This window comes from Zalophus californianus, chromosome 4 (assembly GCF_009762305.2).
Source record: "Zalophus californianus isolate mZalCal1 chromosome 4, mZalCal1.pri.v2, whole genome shotgun sequence".
NCBI lineage: Eukaryota > Metazoa > Chordata > Mammalia > Carnivora > Otariidae > Zalophus > Zalophus californianus.
Genome location: NC_045598.1, coordinates 21220848 through 21246879, shown reverse-complemented (window position 1 = coordinate 21246879; position 26032 = coordinate 21220848). Strand labels below are relative to the sequence as shown.

Here is a 26032-nt window from a genome sequence, read left to right as displayed (position 1 = left end):
TCAAGCCCCACACTGGGCTCCATAATTTAGAAAAATTAAAAATTAGAAACAGAATTATTGCATGACCCAGCAATTCTACTTCTGGATATATATCCAAAAGAATTGAAAGTAGGAGCTCAAACACATATTTGTACACCCATGTTCATAGCATCATTACTCACAATAGCCAAAAGGTAAAAACAACCTAAATATCCATTAACAGGTGAATGGACAGATAAAATGTGGAATATGTTATTCAACCTTAATAAGGAATGAAATTCTGACATACGTTACAACATAGATGAATCCTGAGACATTATGCTAAGTGAAATAAGCTAAACACAAGAGAAAAACATTGTATGATTCCACTTTACCTACAGCAGTCAAATTCAGAGACAGAAAGTCAGATGGTGTTTCCAGGGGCCGAGGGAGGGAAGTATGAGGAATTATCACTAATAGGTATAGAGTTTCAGTCTGGGAAAATGAAAAAGTTCTGAAGATAGATGGTGGTGATAGTTGTAGAACAATGTGAATGTACTTAATGTCACTGACTGTATCCTTTAGAAATGGTAAAATGGTAAACTTGAGGGGTGCCTGGGTGGTTCAGTTGGTTGAGTGTCTGCCTTTGGCCTGGGTCTGATCTCAGGGTCCTGGGATTGAGCCCCGCATCACATCGGGCTCCCTGCTCAGCAAGAAGCCTGCTTCTCCCTCTCCCTCTCCCACTCCCCTGCTTGTGTCCCCTCTCTCGCTGTCTCTCTCTCTGTCAAATAAATTAAAAACAAACAAACAAACCCAGCTGAATCTTGGTAAGATCAGTGAGTATTGTGGCATTTTAACTAGCCTGACTTCCACTTCCCTCTCCCCAGCTTTGACTTAGCCCTGAAAACCAAGAGCCTCATAACCACAGTAGCTACGAAAACCAGCAGCCTAGCAGCTACTAGAAAAGACAGAACAAATTTGGAGCTCCCTAAAAGCCCCATCCCCAGAAAGTTGTTAGTATGCGATCTGACTGACAGCACCAAGAAACTCCATTCTCCTTATCTTTATTTGGCCTCACTCAGAGCAGGTTCTGTGTGAACAGCCCTATCCTTTGGACATTTTTCAAAAAACAGTCAGTGGCAGCGTTTAACATCCCCAAGGCCTAAGGCAGTGATACCAGCTGGAGGCCAACAGTACACTGAACAAAAAACCATAAATGTCCAGGCATGAGAGGTCTATATGGGATTCTGGAAAGCTCTGACATATTCTTGGGTATCTAGAAGGGCACATGCATTTGCAGGCTCTGCACATACCCAGGAAAGGCCTGAGAGGGCCCTGATCTCTTACTTCTGGTTGACCTTGAAATTCTGTGCAAGGAGGAAGTAATGGCTAAGGCAAAGTTGTAAACTGCCTGCTGGGAACATTAAAGGTAAATGCCAATGTAGAGACAGAACGCCCTTGGCAAAGGTTGGATAATTTACTGGTTCAAGACATCTAAGAAAATCTCTGGCTAATCATCAGCTAACCACTAAACCAACCAAGCAGAGACTTCAATGGCCATATACAACAAAGAAGAGAGGCTCTACAGATATTTCATCCAGGAAAGTCACTAAATAAACAGCAACAAGAAACCCACAGGAAGGAGGGGAGAATCTGATTTGCAGATTGCCACATTATTTTAAACGCTCAGTTTTCAGAAAAAAATTATGATACACAAATAAAGAGGAAAGTATGGTCTATATACAGGGAAAAAAAGCAGTCAACAAAACTGTACCTGAGGAGGTCTAGATGCTGGGTTTACTAGACAAAGACTTTAAAGATTTTATTTATTTATTTGACAGAGAGATAGAGAGAGAGCACAAGCAGGCAGAGCGGCAGGCAGAGGGAGAGGGAGAAGCAGGCTCCCCGCTGAGCAGGGAGCCTGATGAGGGGCTCGATCCCAGGACCCTGGGATCATGACCTGAGCCAAAGGCAGCTGCTTAACTGACGGAGCCACCCAGGTGCCCCTAGACAAAGACTTTAAATAAGCTATTCTAAATACTTCAAAGAACTAAAGAAAACCATGCCCGAAGAATTAAGATAAAGTATAAAAACAATGCCTCATCAAATAGAGTGGCAATAGCAATAGAAATTGTATGAAAAAAAGAGAAAGATTGGGGCACCTGGGTGGTTCCGTCGGTTAAGTGTCTGCTTTTGGCTCAGGTCATGATCCTGGAGTCCCAGGATCGAGCCCAGCATCAGGCTCCCTGCTCAGCAGGGAGTCTGCTTCTCCCTCTGCCCCTCACCCCACTTGTGCTCTTTCTCTCAAATAAATAAAATCTTTTTTAAAAAAAAGATTTTCTGTAGTTGAAAAGTATAATAACTAAATAGAAAAATTCACTAGATAGGCTGAACAGCAGATTTGAGCTGGCAGAAGAATCAGCAAAATCAAAGATAGGTTCATTGAGATTATCCTGTCTGAGGAACAGAAAGAAAAAAGAATGAAGAAAAATGGGGGCACCTGGGTGGCTCAGTCATTAAGCGTCTGCCTTTGGCTCAGGTCATGACCCCAGGGGCCTGGGATCTAGCCCCGCATTGGGCTCCCTGCTCGGCGGGAAGCCTGCTTCTCCCTCTCACACTCCCCCTGGTTGTGTTCCTGCTCTCGCTATTTCTCTCTCTGTCAAATAAATAAATAAAATCTTAAAAAAAAAAATGAAGAAAGATGAATAGAGCCTCAGAGAACCATCAAGCATACAAAACATCAAGTATATAGACACACACATAATGGGAAACTAAAGAGATAATGGCCAACAACTGCTCTAAAATGATGAAAAATATATCCAAGAAACTCAAAAAAGTCTAAGTAAGATAAACGCAAAATGATCCACACTTAGTATTCAAAATGCTGAAGGAAAAAGACTGTTAACCAAAAATCCTACATCCAGCAAAACTATCCTTTTAAAACAAAGGAGAGATGAAGACACTTCCAGATAAACAAAAACTGAAAGCATTCATCCCTAACAGACCTGTTCTACTAGAGACGTGAAAGGAAACTAGACAGTAACTAGAATCCACAGGAAGAAATAAAGAGCAACAGTAAAAGTAACTACATAGGTAAGTATAAAAGACAGTATAAATGTATATATGTAATTTTATTTTCCTATCTAATTTAAAAGACAATGTATAAAGCAATAATTATAAAATCATAGTAATGGGCTTGTGATATATAAATACGTAATTTGTCGAGAATAATAACACTAAGGGGAAAAGGAACAGAGCTATACTGAAACCAAATTGGTATATACCTGAATGAGATTACTAGGTTGTTTTAAGGTAAAATGTGAATTCTAAGTCCCAGAGCAACCACTAAAAAAAAAAAACTAGCTGGGAAGTCAAATCAGTTGAGTGTTAACCTTCCAACAAGTACAAAAGGAATTAGAGAGAATAGGGGATTAATACCAGCTACAGTCATTAGAAACCTGAACACAGTGTAATCATTCGTGTAAACAAAGCTCTTTTCAAACCCTCATGCTAAACAGATCTGAGGTCAGTACTTTGTTTCAGATGCATGTGGCACTGAATAAACGTCTGATACATAAATGAAATGGCAGTAACAATCAAGAATGGAACATCTGAAAATGGTTAGTAAACATAACAGGATTTGCTGGCAGACAGAGAAGACAGAATTAATAGTATCTTAACTGTTAACCACATTATCCACTAGATGATCAGGGTGATGATCCTGGGTTAGCTAACAGAAAGTTTCAATTAATGAAACACCTCTGTCCTTAGAGAATCACAAACAGAAGGGCATTTTTTTAAAAATAGGTTTTGTTGTATTTATTTAATTTTATTTATTTATTTGACAGAGAGAGACACAGCGAGAGAGGGAACACAAGCAGGGGGCGTGGGAGAGGGAGAAGCAGGCCTCCCGAGGAGCAGGGAGCCTGATGTGGGGCTCGATCCCAGGACTCCGGGATCATGACCTGAGCTGAAGGCAGCTCCTTAACGACTGAGCCACCCAGGCACGCCCAGAAGGGTATCTTGATGAAAGAATCCTGAGTAGTCTTTGTAGAAGAGAACTCTACTTCGTGTCTCCAACTGAGTGCCTGTGCTAGAAATATTTCCATGGTTTCTATAACCACCCATATGCAGATGATGCCCAAACCTATACATATGTTCAGTCCAGATCTGTCAAAAGCTCAGGGTAAAAGGCAAAAGACTTTCAACAGTTACAAGGCCCTATGATCATGTTCAATGACCCCATCATGTTCAACTACTCTCTCCCTCACTAAGCCTCGGGTAGGTGAGCCTCCTTACCTTTTCTTGAACCTGCCAGGCATGCTTGGGGGTTTTGCACTTGCTATTCGCTCTCCCTGGAATGCTCCTCCCCCAGATATTCATTCCTCAATTCTTTTATGTCCTTGCTAAAATGTTGCCTTCTCAGTGAAGCCTTCCTTCCTTACCCAACTTTAAACAGAAATCATCACCCCACCCCACCCCTGCTTTACCTCTTTTCCCAGCTTTGTATTTTTTTTTTTAAGATTTTATTTATTTATCTGACAGACAGACAGAGAGCACGCACAAGCAAGGGGGAGCAATGAAGATGAAGAAAGGGATGGGTGTGAGATATGTTTTGGAAATGACTCATATGTGGAGGATGAGATTTCTGGTTTGAACAACTAGGTGGATAGTGGTGAGCTAGAAAAACTGCTGGAAGAGGTAGATAATGAATTGTTTTGTGTATGTTGAATGGAGGTTTATGCTAGGTAGAGATATTTAGTGAGTTGGACATGTGGATTTGGAGCTCATCCATTTATTTATTTTCTTAGTCTTTGTTCTCCTTCCTACTTCAAGTGAGGTAGTCTCTGCAGGAACCTCCTCCGACTGTGCCCCCAGATGCTTATTGCTGGATGCTCTTTCGTGTCCACCATGATGAAAGGTCTCAGGTCAGCCTGCATGGCAATGCGCCCCAGTTCTATAGCTTTAAATACAATATATACACTGATAACTTCCAAATTCATATTGCCAGACTGAATCTCTCCTCTGAACTTCAAACTGGTATATCCAGTCTACACAACATCTTTATTTGGAAATCTAAGAAGTTTGTCAGACATAGTACATTTATTTTTTTTTAAGATTTTATTTATTTGAGAGAGAGAATGAGATAGAGAGAGCATGAGAGGGGGGAGGGTCAGAGGGAGAAGCAGACTCCCTGCTGAGCAGGGAGCCCGATGTGGGACTCGATCCAGGAACTCCAGGATCCTGACCTGAGCTGAAGGCAGTCGCCCAACCAACTGAGCCACCCAGGCACCACAGACATAGTACATTTAAAAACAACAACTCTTGATTCCTCACTCCCAACTTGTTCTTTTTCCAGTCTCCCCTATTCAATAGTTAGGGCAATAGATGTAGAACACTTACCAAAAAAAAAAAAAAATACAACTGGCAAGTGTGTTAGCTGCTATTTCAGATCATTGTTTCAGTGAAGAGGCAACTTTAGTTTTCCAGTTGCTCAGGACAAAAACTTTGGTGTCATAATTGACTTTTCTTTCTCTCATACCCACATCTAAATCATCACCAAATTTTACTGCCTCTGCCTCTAAAATATATCCATAATCTAAACACTTCTCACCACCCAACTCCAAGCTATGGCCACATCTTGCCTTGATTACTGTGTCAACTCCCTAATCAACCCTCCTTCTTCCACTCATACTCCTATATTGTGTTGTCCTCAGAGTGGTCTGTGTAATCCTTTAAAAACATAAAGCACATCCTGTCTCCCTATGACACCTCAAATTAACTCCAAATTTCTTACCACGGCCTTTGAGATCCTACATAACCTAACCTGCTTACTCATAAACTTCACTTCTTATCATCTAGTTCACTCAGTTCCTGCCGCACTACCCTGTTTGCTGTTCCTGTAACTCAATAAGCACATTCTCACAGGGCTTTGCGGGTGCTGTTCAGACAGCCTGGAATGCTCCACTCTCAGAAATTGCATGATCTGCCCCTTTATTTCATGTGACAAATCAAATATGACTTGCTCAGAGGGGCCTTGTCCTGACTACCCTGTCTAAAATAGCAAACCCCTTTCCATCACTTCCTATCCCTTCACCCTGTCTTATTTCTATTTTTAACTTATTGCTAAGTTAATGTATACAAGGCCTGAGATAAGACAGATATTTTCTTATATTTTCCTCTTAACATTTTAAAGTTTTACCCTTCACATTTTGGCCATCAATGCAACTAGAATTAATTTTTGTGTATGGTATTAAGAGATCCATTTTTTTATGGCTAACAAATGATCTCAATCCATTACTGAATAATTTATCCTCTCTCCATGGATCTGTAATGCCACCTTTGTCCTATATCCCTTTTCCTATGTATAGGTCTCTCTCCCAGCACTCTATACTATTCTATGGGTCTATTTTTTGATCCCAGGTCCAAAACCACATTGTCTAATGATCAGTGTTACAATAATTTTTTTTAAAGATTTTATTTATTTATTTGACAGAGAGAGAGAGAGCCCAAGCAGGGGGAACAGCAGGCAGAGGGAGAGGGAGAAGCAGGCTCCCCGCTGAGCAGGGAGCCCGATGAGGGGCTCGATCCCAAGGACCCTGGGATCATGACCTGAGCCGAAGGCGGATGCTTAACCGACTGAACCACCCAGGCACCCCCAGGTTTACAATAAGTCTTGTAATCAGGTAGGACAAGTTTCCCCATCTTATCTTCAGAAGTGTGTTGGCTGCTCCATATACATTTTAGAATCAACTTGTCAAATTCCATGAAAAAAACTTATTGGAATTTTGATTAGAATTACATTCAATCTAAAATCAAACTGGGAAAAACTGTCCTCTTCATAATACTAAGTTTTCCAATCCATGAATATTTCATATGTCTCCCATTTAGTTTCCTTTATTACTTCTCTACTTGACCATCTTTGTCTTTTAAATAAGAATTTTTGGGGAAAGCAATCTAATTTATTTCTATTGTGATTAAGAGATATTTTGTATTCCTTTTTACCACCTTATTTCCTATTTTTCATTTGTTCCACTTTGCAGTTCTCTTTTTTGCCTCTGCTGTATCAATTTTTTCTCATTCCTTTTCATTTCTACTTATTTTTATTCTATTACTATTCTTTTATTATTAGCTCTGAAAGGCTAACATGAATATTTTCCCTTAAGTCTAAATTAGTATCTTTACTCAATTATATAAGAACTCTTAGAGGGCGCCTGGGTGGCTCAGTTGGTTAAGCGACTGCCTTCGGCTCAGGTCATGATCCTGGAGTCCCTGGATCGAGTCCCGCATAGGGCTCCCTGCTCAGCAGGGAGTCTGCTTCTCCCTCTGACCCTCCCCCCATCTCATGTGCTTTCTCTCTCATTCTCTCTGTCTCTCAAATAAATAAATAAAATCTTTAAAAAAAAAAAAACTCTTAGAATGCTTTCATTTCAAACCCCTTCCCTATTTATATTTGAGTACTTTCCATTTTTATATCCACAAATAAGATGTTATTGTTTTATTCAGTCCTTAAGATTTTCCTTATTGTACATATGTTCTTTGCTCATAATTCCTCTTTGCATCTCAGACCCTTGTTTCCAAGAAGCATTTTTCCTTATTCCTGAAGTATCCTTCAGAAGTTCCTTTGGTGAGGTTCTATGGGAAGATGTTCTCTTAGTTCCTTTGTTTGAAACTTTTTCTTTTAAATTTATTTTTGACATAAAATTTTTTTTAAGATTTTTTTTTTAATTTATTTGACAGAGAAAGACACAGCGAGAGAGGGAACACAAGCAGAGGGTGTGGGAACAGGCTTCCTGCCAAGCAGGGAGTCTGATGTGGGGCTTGATCCCAGGACCCTGGGATCATGACCTGAGCCGAAGGCAGATGCTTAACAGAGCCACCCAGGCGCACCTTTGACATATATTTTTACTGAGTACACAATTCTCGGTTGCCAGATTTTTTTCTTTTAGCATTTTGAAAATATTGTTCCACTGTCTTCTTACTTCTAGTATTGGCTCAGCTGGTACACCCAACAATATCTCAAAAAGTATATATCCTGGGATGCCTGGGTGGCTCATTCAGTTAGGCGTCTGCCTTCATCTTGGGTCATGATCCCAGGGTCCTGGGATCGAGTCCCGCATCGGGCTCCCCGCTCAGCAGGAGTCTGCTTCTCCCTTTGCCTCTGCCTGCCACTCCCCCTGCTCGTGCTCTCTCTCTCTGACAAATGAATAAATAAAATCTTAAAAAAAAAAAAGTATCTTAAAAAAAAAAGTATATATCCTGCTAGGAAAAATTATATATTCTTGGTATACTCATTTATATCTGTATTTACAACCTGTGTCTATCCTGGACACTCAAAATGAAACAAAGAATGAAAGCTATTAGTGATGTAACAGAAAAAAAATTTTGTCTTTTAAAGTCTGTTCAAAAAACGTTACACTTAGGAAATGCTTATTTTTAAGCACAATCAATATCTAACATATTACTTAAGAGTAAAGCCTTAAAAATGGGACTGGGGCACCTGGGTGGCTCACTCGGTTAAGTGTCCAACTCTTGATGTCAGCTCGGGTCTTGATCTCAGGGTTGTGAGTTCAAGCCCCGTGTTGGGCTCCACACTGGGTATGGAGCCTACTTAAAGAAAAAAAAATGGGACTAATATCCCCTTTCAAGAAAAAACCTCCTCCTCCTCCTAGTTAAACACGGTCTTTTCTGTTACCACTAAGACGCATGAATCAGCTCTTTAAAATAGAGGTGTGGCTCACTGATAATCAAAAGTACTCTCAAGGAATGTCCTAGTGAATTATAAAGGACATTATTTTCAGGAAAAATACCGATCTCAGGAAGGGTGATCTTACCTTTCCAGATGTGCAGATTAGAATTAATCCTATTATTTCTTCTCCTGAAATAATTGGAACTAAATCTGGGCTTCAGGCAATTAAGGTTTCTTGTTAATAGGTGAAGTTTGTTTACATACATCTAAATGGTGTTAGAAATCTAGCAAAAATGATCTGTCGAAAGATGGATTTAAATAGACTTTAAAAAAATAGTTTCATGTATGTCTGGATCATAGTGATACCAAGTATAAATATCTCATGAAAGAATACTTAGGGTCATTATCTGCAGGAATTTAATGTGGCATAATTGATGTTTAGGAAGTTAATACTTTTAATCTCTTCTAGTTAAAAGGAAGAAGTTGCTCAACAACTGCTCTTTGATATTTTCCTTTCTATTCTCCCCTCCAAAATCACTAGCAAATACGAAAATATTTTATTTATTAAATCCCCTAAAGCTTTTATTATTCACTCCTTAACGCCAATGCCGTAAAGATAGTTAAAGGCTTGCTTTTCAACTTCATTCCAATGGTGCGTTTCCTGCAGAGAGTTAAGAGGCTAGAGGGAAGTTTCTGATTGCTACAAAATAAACTTTCTTCTTTCTGTAAGGACAAAGAGGAGATAGTTTAAAAAATACAAAGAAATAAGCCACACAGGGCGCCTGGGTGGCTCAGTTGGTTAAGCGACTGCCTTCGGCTCTCGGGTCATGATCCTGGAGTCCCGGGATCGAGTCCCATATCGGGCTCCCTGATCAGCAGGGAGTCTGCTTCTCCCTCTGACCCTCTTCCCTCTCGTGCTCTCTGTCTCTCATTCTCTCTCTCTCAAATAAATAAATAAAATCTTAAAAAAAAAAATAAAAAAAGCTGTTTAAAAAAAAAAAGAAATAAGCCACACAAAAAGACAAATATTACATGATTCCACTTATATGAGACACCTAAAATAGGCAAATTTATAGAGACACAAAGTAGAATAAAGGTTACCAGGGGCTGAGAGGGGAAGGCACTAGGAGTTACTATTTATTGGGAGGAGTTTCAGTTTGGGATGATGGAAAAGTTTTGGAAATGAATAGTAGTGATGGCTGCACAATGTTGTGAATGTTCTTAATGCCACTGAATTGTACACTTAAAAAAGGTTAACATGGTAAATTTTACACAATTAAAAAAATATTAAATGTGCAATGATTACCGTAATTGCAAACAAACAGGCTTATTTATCTTATGCCACAGATTGCAAAGATATATTTAACAGAATGGTCCTTATTGGCCTGTGGCCACAGTGAAAGGATGAAGACCTCTCCCAATTACAAAAAAGATGGGTTCCAGAAGCCAGTTATCTCTTACCTAATTTTATATAAGCATTAGGGTGTGCAAGAATGTTAGAAAAATTCCCAATCATTGGTATCACCAGTGGATAAGAGGCATTGTGTCATCTCTTAATACATAAAGCAAAAACACCCATATCCTGAATCCTAACGCCTTCCCTCAAATTTAAACTCAGAGGAAGGAACAGGAGGCAAAGTTGGGTGTGTGTAAGTAAAAGGAAATGGAAAGTACTCTTCACACTCTGTGACTTGTCCTATAGAGTTACTCTCAGTATCTACTGAAAGCGTTTTTTTAGTTATTTATTTTTTTTAAGATGTTATTTGAGAGAGAGAGCAAGTGAGCACACAATCAGGAGGAGTGGCAGAGGGAGAGAGAGGGAGAAGCAGACTCCCCGCTGACCAGGGAGCCTGATGTGGGGCTCGATTCCAGGACCCTGGGATCATGCCCTGAGCCGAAGGCAGATACTTAACTGACTGAGCCACCCAGGTGTCCCTGAAAGTGTTTTTTTGTTTTTTTTTTTAAAAGATTTTATTTATTTATTTGACAGAGACAGCAAGAGCAGGAACACAAGCAGGGGGAGTGGGAGAGGGAGAAGCAGGCTTCCTGCCGAGCATGGAGCCTGATGTGGGACTCGATCCCAGGACTCTGGGATCATGACCTGAGCTGAAGGCAGCCGCTTAACGACTCAGCCACCCAGGCACCCTGAAAGTGTTTTTTAATAGGGATTTAGCCATGAGGGAAGGGAAGAAGAGTTAAGTGTCCCTTAGGAATTCTCCCTCTTTCTACTTGTCACTCACTGGAGGGAGAGGAGGTAGTGTGTCAGGGCTCCACTTTTTCATCTTATTTAATAAACAATCAACCCACCCAAAGAACAACTATTTCCCTATGAACCCTATTCTGAGGTAAATAAGAATGGAATACATCACCAACACTAGTGTGAAAAAGATACTTTGTTATTTTTTAAATAACCTTGATCCCTTATTGGAGTGAAGATTTTTAATTTCTAGTGACCTAGGTGGATATTAGTAACTCAAGATGAAAAAGAACACTTTAGTGTCTTCCAAAGCTCAAAATGTCCTCACAAAACAACTGCTACTAGAAATAACTGGATAGCATTATGAAAAAAATTAACTTAGAATAGCATTTTTATCCCACACATTAAAATTAATTTTTCCAAAAGTTAAAAAAAGGACTAATAGAAACAGAAGTTGAAAAATTCATAAAGTATTTAATCCACCTAAGAAGATATAATTTTCTAATGATGGAAGAAATACAAGGAAAAAAAAAAGAAATACAAGAAATTACAAAGGAAACAGTGAATGACCACAGCATGAAGGTTTCTGTCAAAAATAAGAGGACTGGCTCAGTTGGAAGAGCATGCAACTCTTGAATTCGAGCCCCAAGCTGGGTGTAGAGATTACTTAAAAATAAAAAATCTTTGGGGCGCCTGGGTGGCTCACTCGTTAAGCGTCTGGCTTCAGCTCAGGTCATGATCCCAGGGTCCTGGGACCGAGCCCTACATCAGGCTCCCTGCTCCGTGGGACGCCTGCTTCTCCCTCTCCCACTCCCCCTGCTTGTGTTCCCTCTCTCACTGTCTCTCTCTAATACATAAATCTTTACAAAATTAATTAATTAAAATCTTAAAAAAAAGTGAAATAAAAACAAATACCACAGACCAGGGGAAATCTTTCAATAAACTTTGAAAATAAATTAATATCTGTAATAAAAGGCTTACAAAAGCGTCTAAGACCATAAAGACCTAAACAGATAAATGAGCAAGAGAACAAAACTTACAGTCATAGGAATAAATGTTTGACTTTCCCTAATAATTTAAATGTTAAAATGGTTATGTGTCAACTCTATTCAAAAAATTTTAAGGTTAAGGGCGCCTGGGTGGCTCAGCTGGTTAAGCAACTGCGTGGCTCAGTTGGTTAAGCGACTGCCTTGGCTCAGGTCATGATCCCGGTGTCCCAGGATTGAATCGCATATTGGGCTCCCTGCTCAGCAGGGAGTCTGCTTCTCCCTCAGACCTTGCCCCTCTCCTGCTCTCTCTCTCACTCTCTCTCAAATAAAATCTTTAAAAAAAATAAAAATAAAATAAATAAAAATAAAAAAATTTTAAGGTTAAAACATTATATATCATTTAGAACTATTAAACTGGAAATATATTTATTTTAAAATATTAAAATCCATTATTAACAAGGTAGGTTGTGAATAAACAAGCACTGTAAACTGTTAGTGGCACTGCAAATTAGGATACTGGTGTTAGCAAACAGTTTGGTAATACCAATCAAGAGCTAAATACTCATATTTGCTGATCCAGTAATTTCATTTTTTTTAAGATGAAAACTTGTTTTTTTTTTTAAGATTTTATTTATTTGACAGAGAGAGAGCAAGCACAAGCAGGGGGAGCTGTAGGCAGGGGAGAAGCAGGGTCCCAGCTGAGCAAGGAACCTGATGGTGGGGCTCAATTCCAGAACCCTGGGATCAAGTCCCTTATCGGGCTCCCTGCTCAGCGGGAAGGCTGCTTGTCCCTCTCACTCTGCCGCTCCCCATGGCTTGTGCTCTCTTGCTCTCTCTCTCTCAGGTAAATAAATAAAGATTTTATTTATTTTTAGAGAGTGAGCATACACATGCGAGATCGAGCAGGGGCGAGGGGCAAACGGAGAGGGAGAGAGAATCTTAAGCTGACTCTGGCTGAGTGGGGGAATGTGGAGCCCTCTGCTGGGACTGGGCTCAATCTCACAACCCTAAGATCGTTACCTGAGCCGAAATCAGGAGTTGGACACTCAACTGACTGAGCCACTCAGGCGCCCCCCGGTAATTTTATTTTAAAAAAGAAAAAAGTTACACATACAAAGACCTATGTGGCAGCATTATTTGTAATAGTTAAACAAATTAAAACCCACACCACAGGAATCTTTAATTCAGTTTATTTCCATAAACACGTACTATTTAGTAGGGAGAATAAAGAGGTCAACTAAAGAGGGAAAAGTGCCCTGCAGAGACATGGTCAAAGTGCTCTGGGATCACTCAAGGTAAGGGGGAATCATTAATCTTTTACACCAGTTTTGATACTGTATTTCCTATCAAAGTGCAAAGGAGAGAGTGAGCAGCTGGGTAGAAAGAATGGAGTACACTGGTAATCAACTAGATGGCACATGCAGGCTAAAGGTAGGGAAGTAGAGTTCTCTCTAGAAGACTGAATATGTTGAGTTCCACCAGAATCAGCCATCCACAGAGGAAACAAACAAACCAAGCAACTGCACTTAAGTTCTGTCAGACAATCAGAAGATTGTTATCTATCCTCAAATGAAATACAGTCAACATTTATCTAAAAAGTACTCCTGGAAATGTGGCTAACAAGTTCACATTTGAAAGAATAAATGTAGAGAATTTTAACAATGGAGTATTTTGGTCACAGATTTGATTAAAGATTAGATCTGAATTGAAATGTTTACCTAACAAAAACCTAACATCATATACTACAAATAAATTTCTAAATCAGTGCACTGACAGCTCACACCCTGAGAGATTTCCTTGCCACTCAGTACACCTGAACAGAAGGATGCACTTGAAACCAGTGCCCCCTCTCTCCTACAGCACTGATGACAATACCACTTTTTCCTTTGCCAGGTATAGTAATATATTTTCTTATATTTACTAAACACTCTACAGTTGGGCGCCTGGGTGGCTCAGTTGTTTAAGTGACTGCCTTCAGCTCAGGTCATGATCCTGGAGTCCGGGGATCGAGTCCCACATCGGGCTCCCTGCTCAGCAGGGAGTCTGCTTTTCCCTCTGACCCTCTTCCCTCTCGTGCTTTCTATCTCTCATTCTCTCCCTCTCTCAAATAAAAATAAAAAAAAAAATCTTTAAAAAAAAAAATAAACACTCTACAGTTTACAAAGACCTCTCACATACATTATCTCATCTCACACCCCTAAAGAAATGGTCATTATCCCTATTTTATAGATGAGGAAACCAAAGTTTAAGGAGGTTAGCTGACTTGGATATTCACAGCGACAATGTGATAGAGCTGGAACTAGAACCCAGGTCTGACTTGGATATTCACAGCGACAATGTGATAGAGCTGGAACTAGAACCCAGGTCTTCAGACTCCAAAGATAGGAAATGTATTATATTGAGTAAATGGGTCAGAGCTTTCAGATGGTCAAAACCAACACCTGGCGTTTAAACATAATAGAGAAGTTAAACTGAAAACCAAGGCTGAATCTGAAAGCTATAGATTTTGAAACACCTCTTCCTAAAAATCAGACACTAAACACACTTCCTCTCCTAAAATCCCCTGGAATGTTTTTGGTGGCAAATCATAAAATCTTAAAATTGAGAGACCAACTAATCCAGAGCACTCTATTAAGAAATGAGAAAATTGAAGCACAAGGCTTGTGACCTGCTTAGAGATGGCGGCACCAAAGCCTTTTATGACAATATAGTTGTGTTTTCCTTCTAAGGTCCCTATCGACAGTATTCAAGAGATGCTGCTTTGCTGAGAATGTAGGAGACAGAATGCGTGGACTAGTGGAAAATTCATGTCTGACCTCAGCTAGCCTTAATTGCTATCTGGTAGCCCTCTCCTCATCTTGGTTGGCTCCCTTACCTTTCCACGACTGCTATTCCAAAACACTCTATCTAGCCTTTTATCATTCCACAGATAACTAACCCCTTCCTTCTTAAAGGAAGATAAAAAAGAGGTCATTAGACATTAACAAACCTGATAAGCAGAAATTGTGATCCTGAGCTTTGTAGTCAAAATACATCTGGATTCCAGATCTCTTCCATTACTTATATGTGAAGTTTAATGTCTCTGAGCCATAATTTCTTCAACTGTCAAATGGCAATGCCCACCCACTCCAATAGAACTTTTGTAAAATTAAATAACACATACAAAAGTATCTAGGGTGGGGACGCCTGGTGGCTCAGTCAGTTAAGCATCTGCCTTTGGCTCAGGTCATGATCCCAGGGTCCTGGGATCGAGTCCCACATCGGGCTCCCTGCTCAGCAGGAAGCCTGCTTCTCCCCCTGCCTGCCACTCCCCCTGCTCGTGTTCCCTCTCTCGCTGTGTCTCTCTCTGTCAAATAAATAAAATCTTTTTTTTTAAAGATTTCATTTATTTATTTGAGAGAGAGAGAATGAGAGATAGAGAGCATGAGAGGGAGGAGGGTCAGAGGGAGAAGCAGACTCCCTGCTGAACAGGGAGCCCGATGTGGGACTCGATCCCAGGACTCCAGGATCATGACCTGAGCCGAAGGCAGTCGCTTAACCGAGCCACCCAGGCACCCTAAATAAATAAAATCTTAAAAAAAAAAAAAAATCTAGGATGCCTGGCTGGCTCAGTCTGTGAAGTATGCGATTCTTGAGCTTGGGGTTGTGAGTTTGAGCCCCATATTGGGTATAGAGCTTACTTTAAAAAAAAAAAGTACCTAGATCAGTGTACAGGGTAAGCGGCTGGTGACTACTCCAATTTCAGTTCTCATCTCCATCACTTCCAAACACATCTTCCCCCATCCTTTCTTCATGTTTCCCTTTCAAGGCTCACCTCTCCATGAGCTTTCGATTTTATCTCCTTCCAGGGCTTCTTTATCATCTCCCTTTTCTCTTGTGCCGATCTTCAATATCTGCCTCTCTGCTGGCTCCTTTTCCTTCACCTTCCAAACACGTCAAATCTCTCCCATCTTTTAAAATCAAATCAAACAAAAAGGCCCTCAAAATCCAACTCTTCTAACACTTAACTCTGTTATCTCTCCTAAACGCTCTAACCTATCCTAAAGACAGCAAGCAATTATCTTTCAAAACAGATCAGATTATGTCAAGTACCTGCTTTGAAAACCTTTGATGATTTAACAATTCCCTAATCATAAAGCCTGAACTCCTTAGCAAAGCATTTTGAATCCTTCTTAGCACCTGGCCTCAACCTTTCCTTTCACCAGCCACTGTATTCTTCAACTACTCAACCCCAGGGGTCTAGAGACCCCCTAAGTATTCTATAACCTTCTAAAATTATATGCATGTTTGCGTATGTGCAGTTGTCTGGGTGAAAATCCATTGCTCTTTTCAAATTTCCAAGAGGGGGCATTTGAACCGACTGCAAAACCCTCTTAGCTCTACCACACTCCTCACTCTTTCCCAGACACACACCTTACACTTTTGCACATCCATTCCTATGCCAAATTGCTTCCTCTGGCTGATCAGGGGTGGTGGTGGCTGGGGGAGTCAGGCTGGAGTAACCTTAATAGTAACAGGTCTACTGGGTGAATTCTTATTCATCCCTCAAGAACAAGCTCCAAAATCACTTCCTCTGTAATGCCTTCCTTCACAGTCTACCGAAACAGAATCACTCTGTTCCTTTCCTAGATTGTAACACAGCTCTACTGAACACTTACCACAGTAAGGGGTTGGAATGTTGTAAGCTTTTCAAGGCAGAAGCTCAATACCTTAACATCTTTGTACCTCCAGAACATAATCCAGATCCTAGCACACAATGGGCAAAACAAAAATCGGCTGAATAAAAGAACCATTTATGGCACTGCATTTGTGTCCTGGTATTCTCCACAACTGCCCCTGCCCGCTTTTGTTATTCATTCACTCATTCTACAAACATTTATAAAATTCCAACCAAATACCGGGATCTATGCGTTAAGCAGTAAGGATACAAACTAGGACACAGTCCTTGCCACTTAAGACCTTTAACTGTGACAATACAGAACAAATTTAAAAGGCTTATTTGATAAGTGCATAAAAGGTTATGGTGGCCCATATGAAGACGTGATTATCAGTCACAGAATGTCTTACAAGGAGACATCACACTCTCTTAGGCCAGAGAATCTACTCATTCTCTTTGTCTCCTTCTTTATAAACAATCTTCTTCCAATGCTCCTTTTCCTTTTCTAAAGGGTATAATATGACCAAATACCATACTCCTGGAAATAATTTCAAAATAATTCCACAGATTGAGCAGGAATGATTACCCCCATGTTACAGATGAGAAAACTAACCTTCAAAGAGGTCACTGCTCAAGGCTGCACATGAGAGAGGATTTTATTTAGTACTTATTTATTGTCTGACTCCCCCCAACCACCACCACCCCTAATCAGTCGGTAAGCCCCAAGAAGGAAGACTTTTGTTTTCACTGTCTTGTCTTCAGGGTCTGATTCCTGCGTTTCAGTGTCTAGAACACAACAGGCTTTCAATAATTATATGTTGTGTTTTTTTTAAAGAATTTATTTATTTATTTGACAGAGAGTGACACAGCGAGAGAGGGAACACAAGCAGGGGGAGTGGGAGAGGGAGAAGCAGGCTTCCTGCACAGCAGGGAGGCCAATGCGGGGCTCGATCCCAGGACGTTGGGACCATGACCTGAGCGGAAGGCAGCCGCTTAACTGACTGAGCCACCCAGGCGCCCCGTCAATAATTACATGTTGATTGAATGAATGGATGAATTGATTCCAAAATAAAGCAGACCAACAGCAAAACACACAAAGGAAAACAGTTCCTTCCCATTGTGATGGCTTAATAAGAGATTTAAAACAGGCTTCTACTAGTTAGAAAGGCTAGACCAATTGTATTGACTCAATTCCATTGGCATGTTATGCATTTTACCTAAGAAGAATTTAAGTAAAGGAGGTGAAGTAAGTTTCTATTTCTGATGTCACATTCATGGCATGTACTGACATAAAGCCAAGATTTAACTGCAGGTTTGAAACTGATTAAAATTAGTTTTTACGAAAAGCAAACACTAAAGAAAGCATTTTCTTGAGTCTTTGACACTGGCTAGAAAAGTATCTCAATTTCAGTTATTTCTTCAATGTTAGTTCCAGCAGCCAAAACTGCTGTATCGATGTTCTCCAACATATTTGTTTAAAAAACCTTTAAGCAGAGATTAGTCAAAACTTTTTAGTCATGATTAGACAAAACCACAGCCCAGTTACTCACCACTATTCCACTCCCAGGGCTCCATAAAATTGCCATTGGTCTGAAGCACAAGGCAATCACCATCAAACATACCAGCAAACAAGGTGATGGGACCAACATTAAATATGCTTTATGGTTTAGTATGACACTGTTTATGTTCTAGAAACTCCTGTTCCTTATAAATCACTTTGCTTTGATTAGAAAGTATTTCCATTATTTTTCTCCAATATTTAAATTTCAATAAATCATAAGCTGTTGGTGGTGGTGTGATGAGTAACTGCAATAGGCATGAAGTAATGAAAAGAGCACTGGCCTGGAGTATAGTTTACTCTGTCCTAGCTAGGTTGTGTGACCTTGGGCAAGTCACTTAACATTTTAGAGGCTGTGAATTTAACATTTATCAGCTACAAGATGAGAAACACCACCTCACAGAACTGTAGTGAGAAATTACATAATATATATGATGAGCTGTTTTCAAAAAATAACACTAATAGCAATGTCATGTTTGAACAAATAACAGCCAGTCATTAGCAACTACTGTTTTTAGATTATTTTTAAAACTTCTAGAGCAATTCTGTGGATGCTTCTTCAAAACACAGCCAGGAAAACAACCAATCTCTACTCACTGCTGGATTAAAAACTGAAGAAAAACTGCATTAAAGATCTCCATCCCTGTACAATATTACCAACACAATCTGGGATTCCCAGAGTATATCACTTCCATTATGAGATACCAACATAATAAAGTACAATAGACTTTATTTTATTTGACAGCTTGACTAGGGAGGGAATTTAACCTATATAACGTTAATAACCTTCCCTGATTCATGTAAAGGGGTCCTGGTTGTCCTCATTTCAGGCACTTGAAATACATTTTTTTTTCAAATACAATTTGAAATGCAATTATTTTTCAAAAGGAGTGTCCACACTGGCGTTCAGAAAGTTTTGCTTTATGCTGAATCTAGCAATGCAGTCGTCCAATGGAGCATAAATTAAGTCACCACTATCTAACAAAATTTTGTTAAATCCACACACTTCACCGGTATCAATAAGGATCTACTACTACCTCTCCTCCCTCAAACTGGCTTCATTCCTATTACTTGGTGAACTAGTCTCTTTGTTGCTTTCTAGAAGCAACTAGGTTTCTGGTTTCCCTATAAGGCGGCTCCTTCTATTAATGGACATTTTCTTCCAACTTTTTGTTTCGAGCAGAAGAAATAAAAGGATTGGCGGGTCCGAGGGGCGAGGAACTGGGTGGCTGGACGAAGTCCAGCAGCTTTCCTCTGCATGCAGTGAATGAAAAGACTGCTCCGTGCCCTATAAATCACTTTCTCTCCTCCGAGATTCAAGAAGTGTGTGAACCTCAACCGCACTGGTTCTCTGGTTCCCTGATCACAGCTGCAAACTATACAGACACAGGAGCAAATTCGGTCCCTTCCCACTTTCCCGGGGACGGAGCTCACGTCTTTTCCACAGGCCCATCCCCCTACCGAGAAAAACGGCCGGAGACTCGTGCCCCGAAGCCGCGCGGGGCTGACGTTTCACAGTTAGACAATAACCTCAAGGGTTTTCAACACAAACTCCGTCTGCCACTGCCTGGCTCCGAGCCTCCGCTCGGCCCAGCCGGGATGCCGAGGTCCGATGGAGGACTGGGGTTTGAAAATGGACTTTGACCTGATCCGGTTACCGTAACCGGATCCCCAGAGACCCGTCCCCATCAGGGACGGCCCGGCGGGCTCCCCGGAGGAGGCGACTTAACGCACCGGCACAAAGGGGCAGCCCAGACAAAAGGGCCCCGCCAAGTCGAGGGGGGCGGAGAGGGCCGGCCGGCGCGGGACGCACCACAGGCGGAGAAACCACGGCGGGGCCGTTGTGGGAGGGCGGAGAAGGAGGCGGCGGCCAGGGCCCAACCCGCCCCGCCCTGGCCCGACCCCACCGCAGCTCGGGCCGTTACCCCTGCCCGGACCGCGACCTCCTCGCGGGGCCAAGAACGCGGCCGGAGCCTAAGAGGCGCTCGTAGCCAGACCCCGCACACTTCCCGCTCACTTTCCCTTGTTCCTCGAGCTCACCCGGGTGGCCGCCGCCGCCTCCTCAGCCTCCACAGCAGTTTCCCCCGGAAATCCTACCTGGCCCGCCAGCCGCCTGGCTGCAGCCAGAGCCTTCGGCCCCGGGAGGGGGAGCGGGAGCGGGAGCGGGCCGGACAGTGAGGGGTAGGAAGTGCCGCCGCGGGGGCTCATGGGACTTGTAGTCTTCAGGAAGGGCCAGCTGCGTCGCGGGCCGGACAAGATGGCGGGACCCTCTATAGTCCTCTGCTCTCCTGGCTGTCAGCTAGCTCTACACGGCCTCTTTGGGCATGCGCCACCCGCTGCCTGCGCCCTGCGGGTAGGACTTGGGCACCTTTCCCGATACCGAGAGGGCAAAGGTCTTTGGACTTGGGAGGATAGAATTGAGTACTGGGCGGCAGGCAGTGCCTAAGGAAGGAGCTGATGCAAGTGTGCTGTTTTAGATAACTGTGTCCAGTCCCTGTCTGGTCAAATTTCCAATATATAATTTCTGCAAAAGAAGAAAACTGTTGAGGGCCAGTTTGAAGTACAAAAACTTAGAAGTAAGTTATCCTCAATTTGTGCATAAGGAAGAAACCCAGGAATCACTCTTGACACCTCCTTCAGTCATTCTACATTCCGTGTATCTCAAGTTCCATTTTCTCCACTACCGTTAGAGGAAGCCACCGTCAGTCGTCTCTACAAGACTCACCAGTTTCAGGCCTCGGGGCTGTCTTCCTCCAAACACCTTCCTTGCTGCACCAGAGAATCTTGCTAAATGCCAACCCCATTGTGTCACAGCCCAAATTACACCTAAGTGTATAACCTAAAGCTGCAAAACTTCTAGAGGAAAACAGGAAAAAAAATCTATGTGACCTGCAAACACATAATCCATAAAAGAAAAAAAAGATAAATTTTAAGTCATCAAAATTAAAAATTTTGCTCTTAAAGACACTTATGAAAATGAAAGTCCCCCATCAGGCTCCTTGCTCAGCGGGGAGCCTGCTTCTCCCTCTGCCTGCAGCTCCCCCTGCTTGTGCTAGCTCTGACAAATAAAATCTTAAAAAAAAAAAAAAAAAAAAAGAGGGCATCTGGGTGGCTCAGTGGGTTAAGCGACTGCCTTCCGCTCAGGTCATGATCCTGGAGTTCAGGGATCGAGTCCCACATCGGGCTCCCTGCTCGGCGGGGAATCTGCTTCTCCCTCGGACCCTCTTCCCTCTTGTGCTCTTTATCTCTCATTCTCTCTCTCTCAAATAAATAAAATCTAAAAAAAAAAATGAAAAGGCAAGTCACACACTGGAATGAAATCGCAACAAAACCAACATGCAACAAAGGACTAATATCTAGAATGATTTCAATCCATTAAGACAAACCAGTCTAAAAAATGATTTGAACAGACACTTTACCAAAGAAGATAAACATATGGCAAATAAACACATGAAAGATGTTAGGGAAATGCAAATTAAAACCACAATGAGATAATCTACACACCATGACTTGTAATACCAAGTGATCCAGTGTTAACAAGAATGTAGAACAAGAATTCTCATTCACTGTTGGTGGCATTGTAAAATGATACAACCACTTTGGAAAACAGTATTGAGTTTCTTTAAAAATTAGGGCGCCTGGGTGGCTCAGTTGGTTAAGCGACTGCCTTCGGCTCAGGTCATGATCCTGGAGTCCCTGGATTGAGTCCCACATCGGGCTCCCTGCTCAGCAGGGAGTCTGCTTCTCCTTCTGACCCTCCCCCCTCTCATGTGCTCTCTCTCAAATAAATAAAATCTTTTAAAAAAAAACCCTAGGAAAAGCAATTTGTAGCAACAGAAAGCAGATCAGCAGTTGCCTGGAGACCCAAGAAGGCAGAGGTATGGCAGGCAGAGATTATAAAGGGGATAAAACTTTTTTGGGGTGAAGGGTATATTAATTATCTTGATCATGGTTATGGTTTCAAGACTGATGAGTTTTAAATACATCAAAACTCATCAAACTGCACACTTTAAATATGTGCAATTTATTGCTCATCAATTATACTTCACTAAACCTGAAAAATAGTATAGTCAAAAAACTCTATTAAAAGAAAGAAAAAAAAATCAGTGGCTTCCCAGTACCCTTATGAAAAAAATTATTGCCATTGAAGCTCTAATTGTGGCATTTCAATACCATCCATGAGGAAGGGGGAGGATGGCAATTATGAAATCCCAGGTAACTAATGATGGTGGTAACAGTAGTAGTAATAACAGTAATAATAAGACTCCTACTTTTTCTTGAGCATCTAGGTATTTTACATATGCCTTAACTAGGATTCCCCCCAGAAAGCAGAACCAGAGACAAGTACTAGTTGCAGGTAATTTATTTGGAAGGTGGTCCCAGGGATTTAATGTGAGAGCCTGGAGTAAAACAGGAAAGAGGGAGCCAATACAAGGGTGCATTAGCAAGTGAGCACTGCTATGGGCACCTTGGGGTAGAACCTATGAAAACCATCTGAGGATTGTCTAGAATGCCTCTCAGCATGGTCATCCAAGGACTGCTCTGAGAATCATTTATCCATTGGCTTCCATCCCCCATTAATTAGGATTACCCCAGGGGGACATCAACTCCTCTTGCATTCTGAACAGAGTTCTACCAGTGTCCTATATCTTGGTTTCAGAAAAGCTCCAGGACAGAATGCAGAAAAATGCAAGAAGAATTGAAGCCCTCACTAAACTGTTCTCTGCAGCTTCAGCTAGAATCTAAAGGAAGTCTAAGAGGATGTGGTAAGGCAACAGAGGTGCCAGACCGTCCCTTGCAACGCTCAGATTTGTCCATGTTCTATATTAGATCCAATTTATCACTCTGTCTTCAAGGTGATGGCTGGCAACAATCTTGATGAAAGACTCAGTGGTACTCATAATTCTTTGCAAAATGTTATGTTGCCCATATGCCTTTTGTGTCCTATAATACCCTACACTCAACCATATAGATGATTCTTATAGATGATATTAAATGAAAGAAGCCAGACCAAAGGAGTATATACTGTATGATTTCACATATATAAAATAAAAAATAGGCAAAAATATTCTGTTGAAAGTCAGGATAGCAGCTACCCTTCAGGGAGGAAGAGCAGTGTCTGGAAGAAGGTGAGAGGAGGTTTCTGGATGCTGGTAAGATGGTTTTTTGATCTGGATCTGGGTGCTTGGTCCATGGGTATCTTCAATTTGTAAAAATTCATTAATTGGGCTATATATACTTCTCTGCATGTATATTATACTCCCAACATAATTTTTTATTTTATTTTTTTAAAGATTTATTTATTTTGAGAGAGTGAGAATGAGAGAGAGAGAGAGAGTACATGAGAGGGGGGAGGGTTAGAGGGAGAAGCAGGCTCCAACATAATTTTTTAAATGCGAAGTGGCCTGGGCCAAATCTTTGTCTTCAGAGAAACCAACTAACAGTAAACACTAGGGGCGCCTGGGCGGTTCAGTCAGTTAAGTGTCTGGGTCTTGATCTCTGGGTGGTTGAGTTCGGGCCCTGCGTTGGGTTCCATGTTGGGTGAGGAGCCTACTTAAAAAAAAAAAAAAAGGGGAAAGAAAGTAAACACTATTGCTAACCATTAATATTTCTGGATTTGGGGCTCATGGGCACTACTGGTGCATAATGTTAAGAGCATGGGCTCTGGCAATAAAAAAATGTTCTGCCACTCCCTGTGTGCTATTGCCCAAGTTATTTAAACTTAAGATTCAGTTCCCTCGGATGCCTGGGTGGCTCAGTCGTTAAGCGTCTGCCTTCGGCTCAGGTCATGAAACTGGGGTCCTGGGATCGAGTCCCGCATCGAGCTCCCTGCTCGGCAGGAAGCCTGCTTCTCCCTCTCCCACTCCCTTGCTTGTGTTCCTGCTCTCGCTGTCTCTCTCTGTCAAATAAATAAATAAAATCTTTAAAAAAAAAAAAGATTCAGTTCCCTCATTGTACAATGGGAAACACAATAGTACCTATTATATCGGTTGGTGTGATAATTAAATAAAGTAACATACATAAAGTGGCCAGTACTGTACCTGATATACATTAAGTACTCGGTAAACAATAACTGTTATAAGTAATATTAGTTTTTGTCTTTCTATTTTTATTAGGTTTCCAAGTTGTCTTTTTTTTTTTAAGATTTTATTTATTTATTTGACAGAGAGAGACACAGTGAGAGGGGGAACACAAGCAGGGGGAGTGGGAGAGGGAGAAGCAGGCTTCCCGCAGAGCGGGGATCCCAATGCGGGGCTCAATCCCAGGACCCCGGGATCATGACCTGAGCCGAAGGCAGACGCTTAACGACTGAGCCACCCAGGCGCCCTGGTTTCCAAGTTTTCAACAGTGAACATGGACACAGGCTGCAGGTGCAAGGATGTTCATTGTAGTACTGTTTGAAATCTCAAACAAACAAAAAACTGGAGACAAGCTAAATATGCATCTACTGGAGAATGTGTAAATCAACTGTGACATATTCATATTCTAGAATAGCACAAAGCAGTTACAGTGAATCAATTAAAGCTACAGGGATTGACGTGGATAAAAGAAAATGTTGAGGGGGGTGCTTGGGTGGCTCAATCGGTTAAGCGTCTGCCTTCGGCTCAGGTCATGATCCTGGGGTCTTGGGATTTAACCCCGCATCGGGCTCCCTGCTCAGCGGGGAACCTGCTTCTCCCTCTCCCTCTGCCTGCCTCTCCCCCTGCTTGTGCTCTCTCCCTCTCTCTCTGTCAAATAAATAAAATCTTAAAAAAAAAAGACAAGAAAATGTTGAGGGAAAATAACCAAGTTGTAGGTTATACACAGCCCAATACCATGTATAAAAAATTTAAAAACATGCCAAACAACACTATATACTATTTAAGGATTTATCTATACGTAATAAAAATATAAAATCATGTATGGAAATAAAATATTCAGGCAAGTGATTACTTCTTGAAGAGGGAGGAAAGAAATGGGCGAAAGGAGGGATATATTGGGGCTTAAATCATCCTTGATATTTTATTTCTTGAAAAAGGTTTTAAGAAAAAAAGGCAAAACATTAAGATTTGACAAAGTCGGTGAGGGTACTTGGGTGTTTGTTATATAAACCTATTTTTCTATATGCTTGAAATCGTTCTCTATTTAAGAAAAACATAGAGCAGAGCAGTATGCAAAATATTCTACCTTTTTTTTTTTTTGGTAAGGAAAAACAATAACTTATTATTTAAACAACTGCTGTTATGCCATCCTGAAATCAATGGCTTTGGTGGGGAAGGAGGGAGAGAAGTATTGGTTGTTTTTTTATTTGTTTGCTTGCTTGTTTTAAGTAATCTCTACCCCCCGGCGTGGGGCCTGAGATCAAGAGTTGCATGCTCCACCAACTGAGCCATCCAGGCACCCGTGTTTTGTTTTGTTTTCAAAACCGGTTTTTGTTTTGTTTTTTTTCACATTAGTAAATTTCATTCTTTTTGGTGTTCAGTTCTGAGTCAAATGCATATACCTGTGTAACCACCACCATACTCTAGATAAGAACTGTCATCACCCCGATCTGTTTTCTGTTCTTATAATTTAGCCTTTTTCGTAAAGTCATATAAGTGGAATAAAACAATATGTAGCTTTTTGAGTCTGGTTGCTTTCAAGTAGATAACGCATATGGGGTTCATTTGTGTTGTTGCTTGTACGAGTAATTTGTTCCCTTCTATTGCTGAATAGTATCCCATTGTATTGACATACCATAGTTTCTTCTGCATTTACCAGTTTTAGGACATTGAAAAATTGTTTTCCAGTTTTTGTCAATTGTAAATAAAGCTACTACAAACATTCATGTACAGATTTTGTGTAAACATAAGTTTTTATTTCTATTGGGTAAATAGCTAGGATTGGGCTTGCTGAGCTGTGTCAATCCAACATTACTAAAAACCAAAAACCAAAAAAACCCCAACAAACCCAAACTCTTTTCCAAAATGGCTGCATCATTTTGCATTTCCACCAGCAAGAATGA

The 26032-nt window shown here is 41.1% G+C and overlaps 1 protein-coding gene across 14 annotated transcripts in view; it reads right to left on the bottom strand.

Moving 5' to 3' along the window:
- LOC113908040 (mediator of RNA polymerase II transcription subunit 18) overlaps window positions 1-26032 on the bottom strand; it is a 149204-nt gene that overhangs the window by 89905 nt on the left and 33267 nt on the right. For 3 of the 14 annotated variants that reach the window (XM_027567928.2, XM_027567938.2, XM_027567955.2), the window contains exon 1: window positions 20089-21054. The exons of 6 other annotated variants lie outside the window; for them this stretch is intronic. In XM_027567928.2, coding sequence (XP_027423729.1) covers window positions 20089-20256 — 168 coding nt within the window. In that variant the 5' untranslated portion in view covers window positions 20257-21054. Of the gene's footprint in view, window positions 1-15647; window positions 15670-20088; window positions 21055-26032 lie in introns of those variants that run through there. 5 more of the 14 variants (XM_027568035.2, XM_027568042.2, XM_027567945.2 and 2 more) reach the window with 4 other exon arrangements.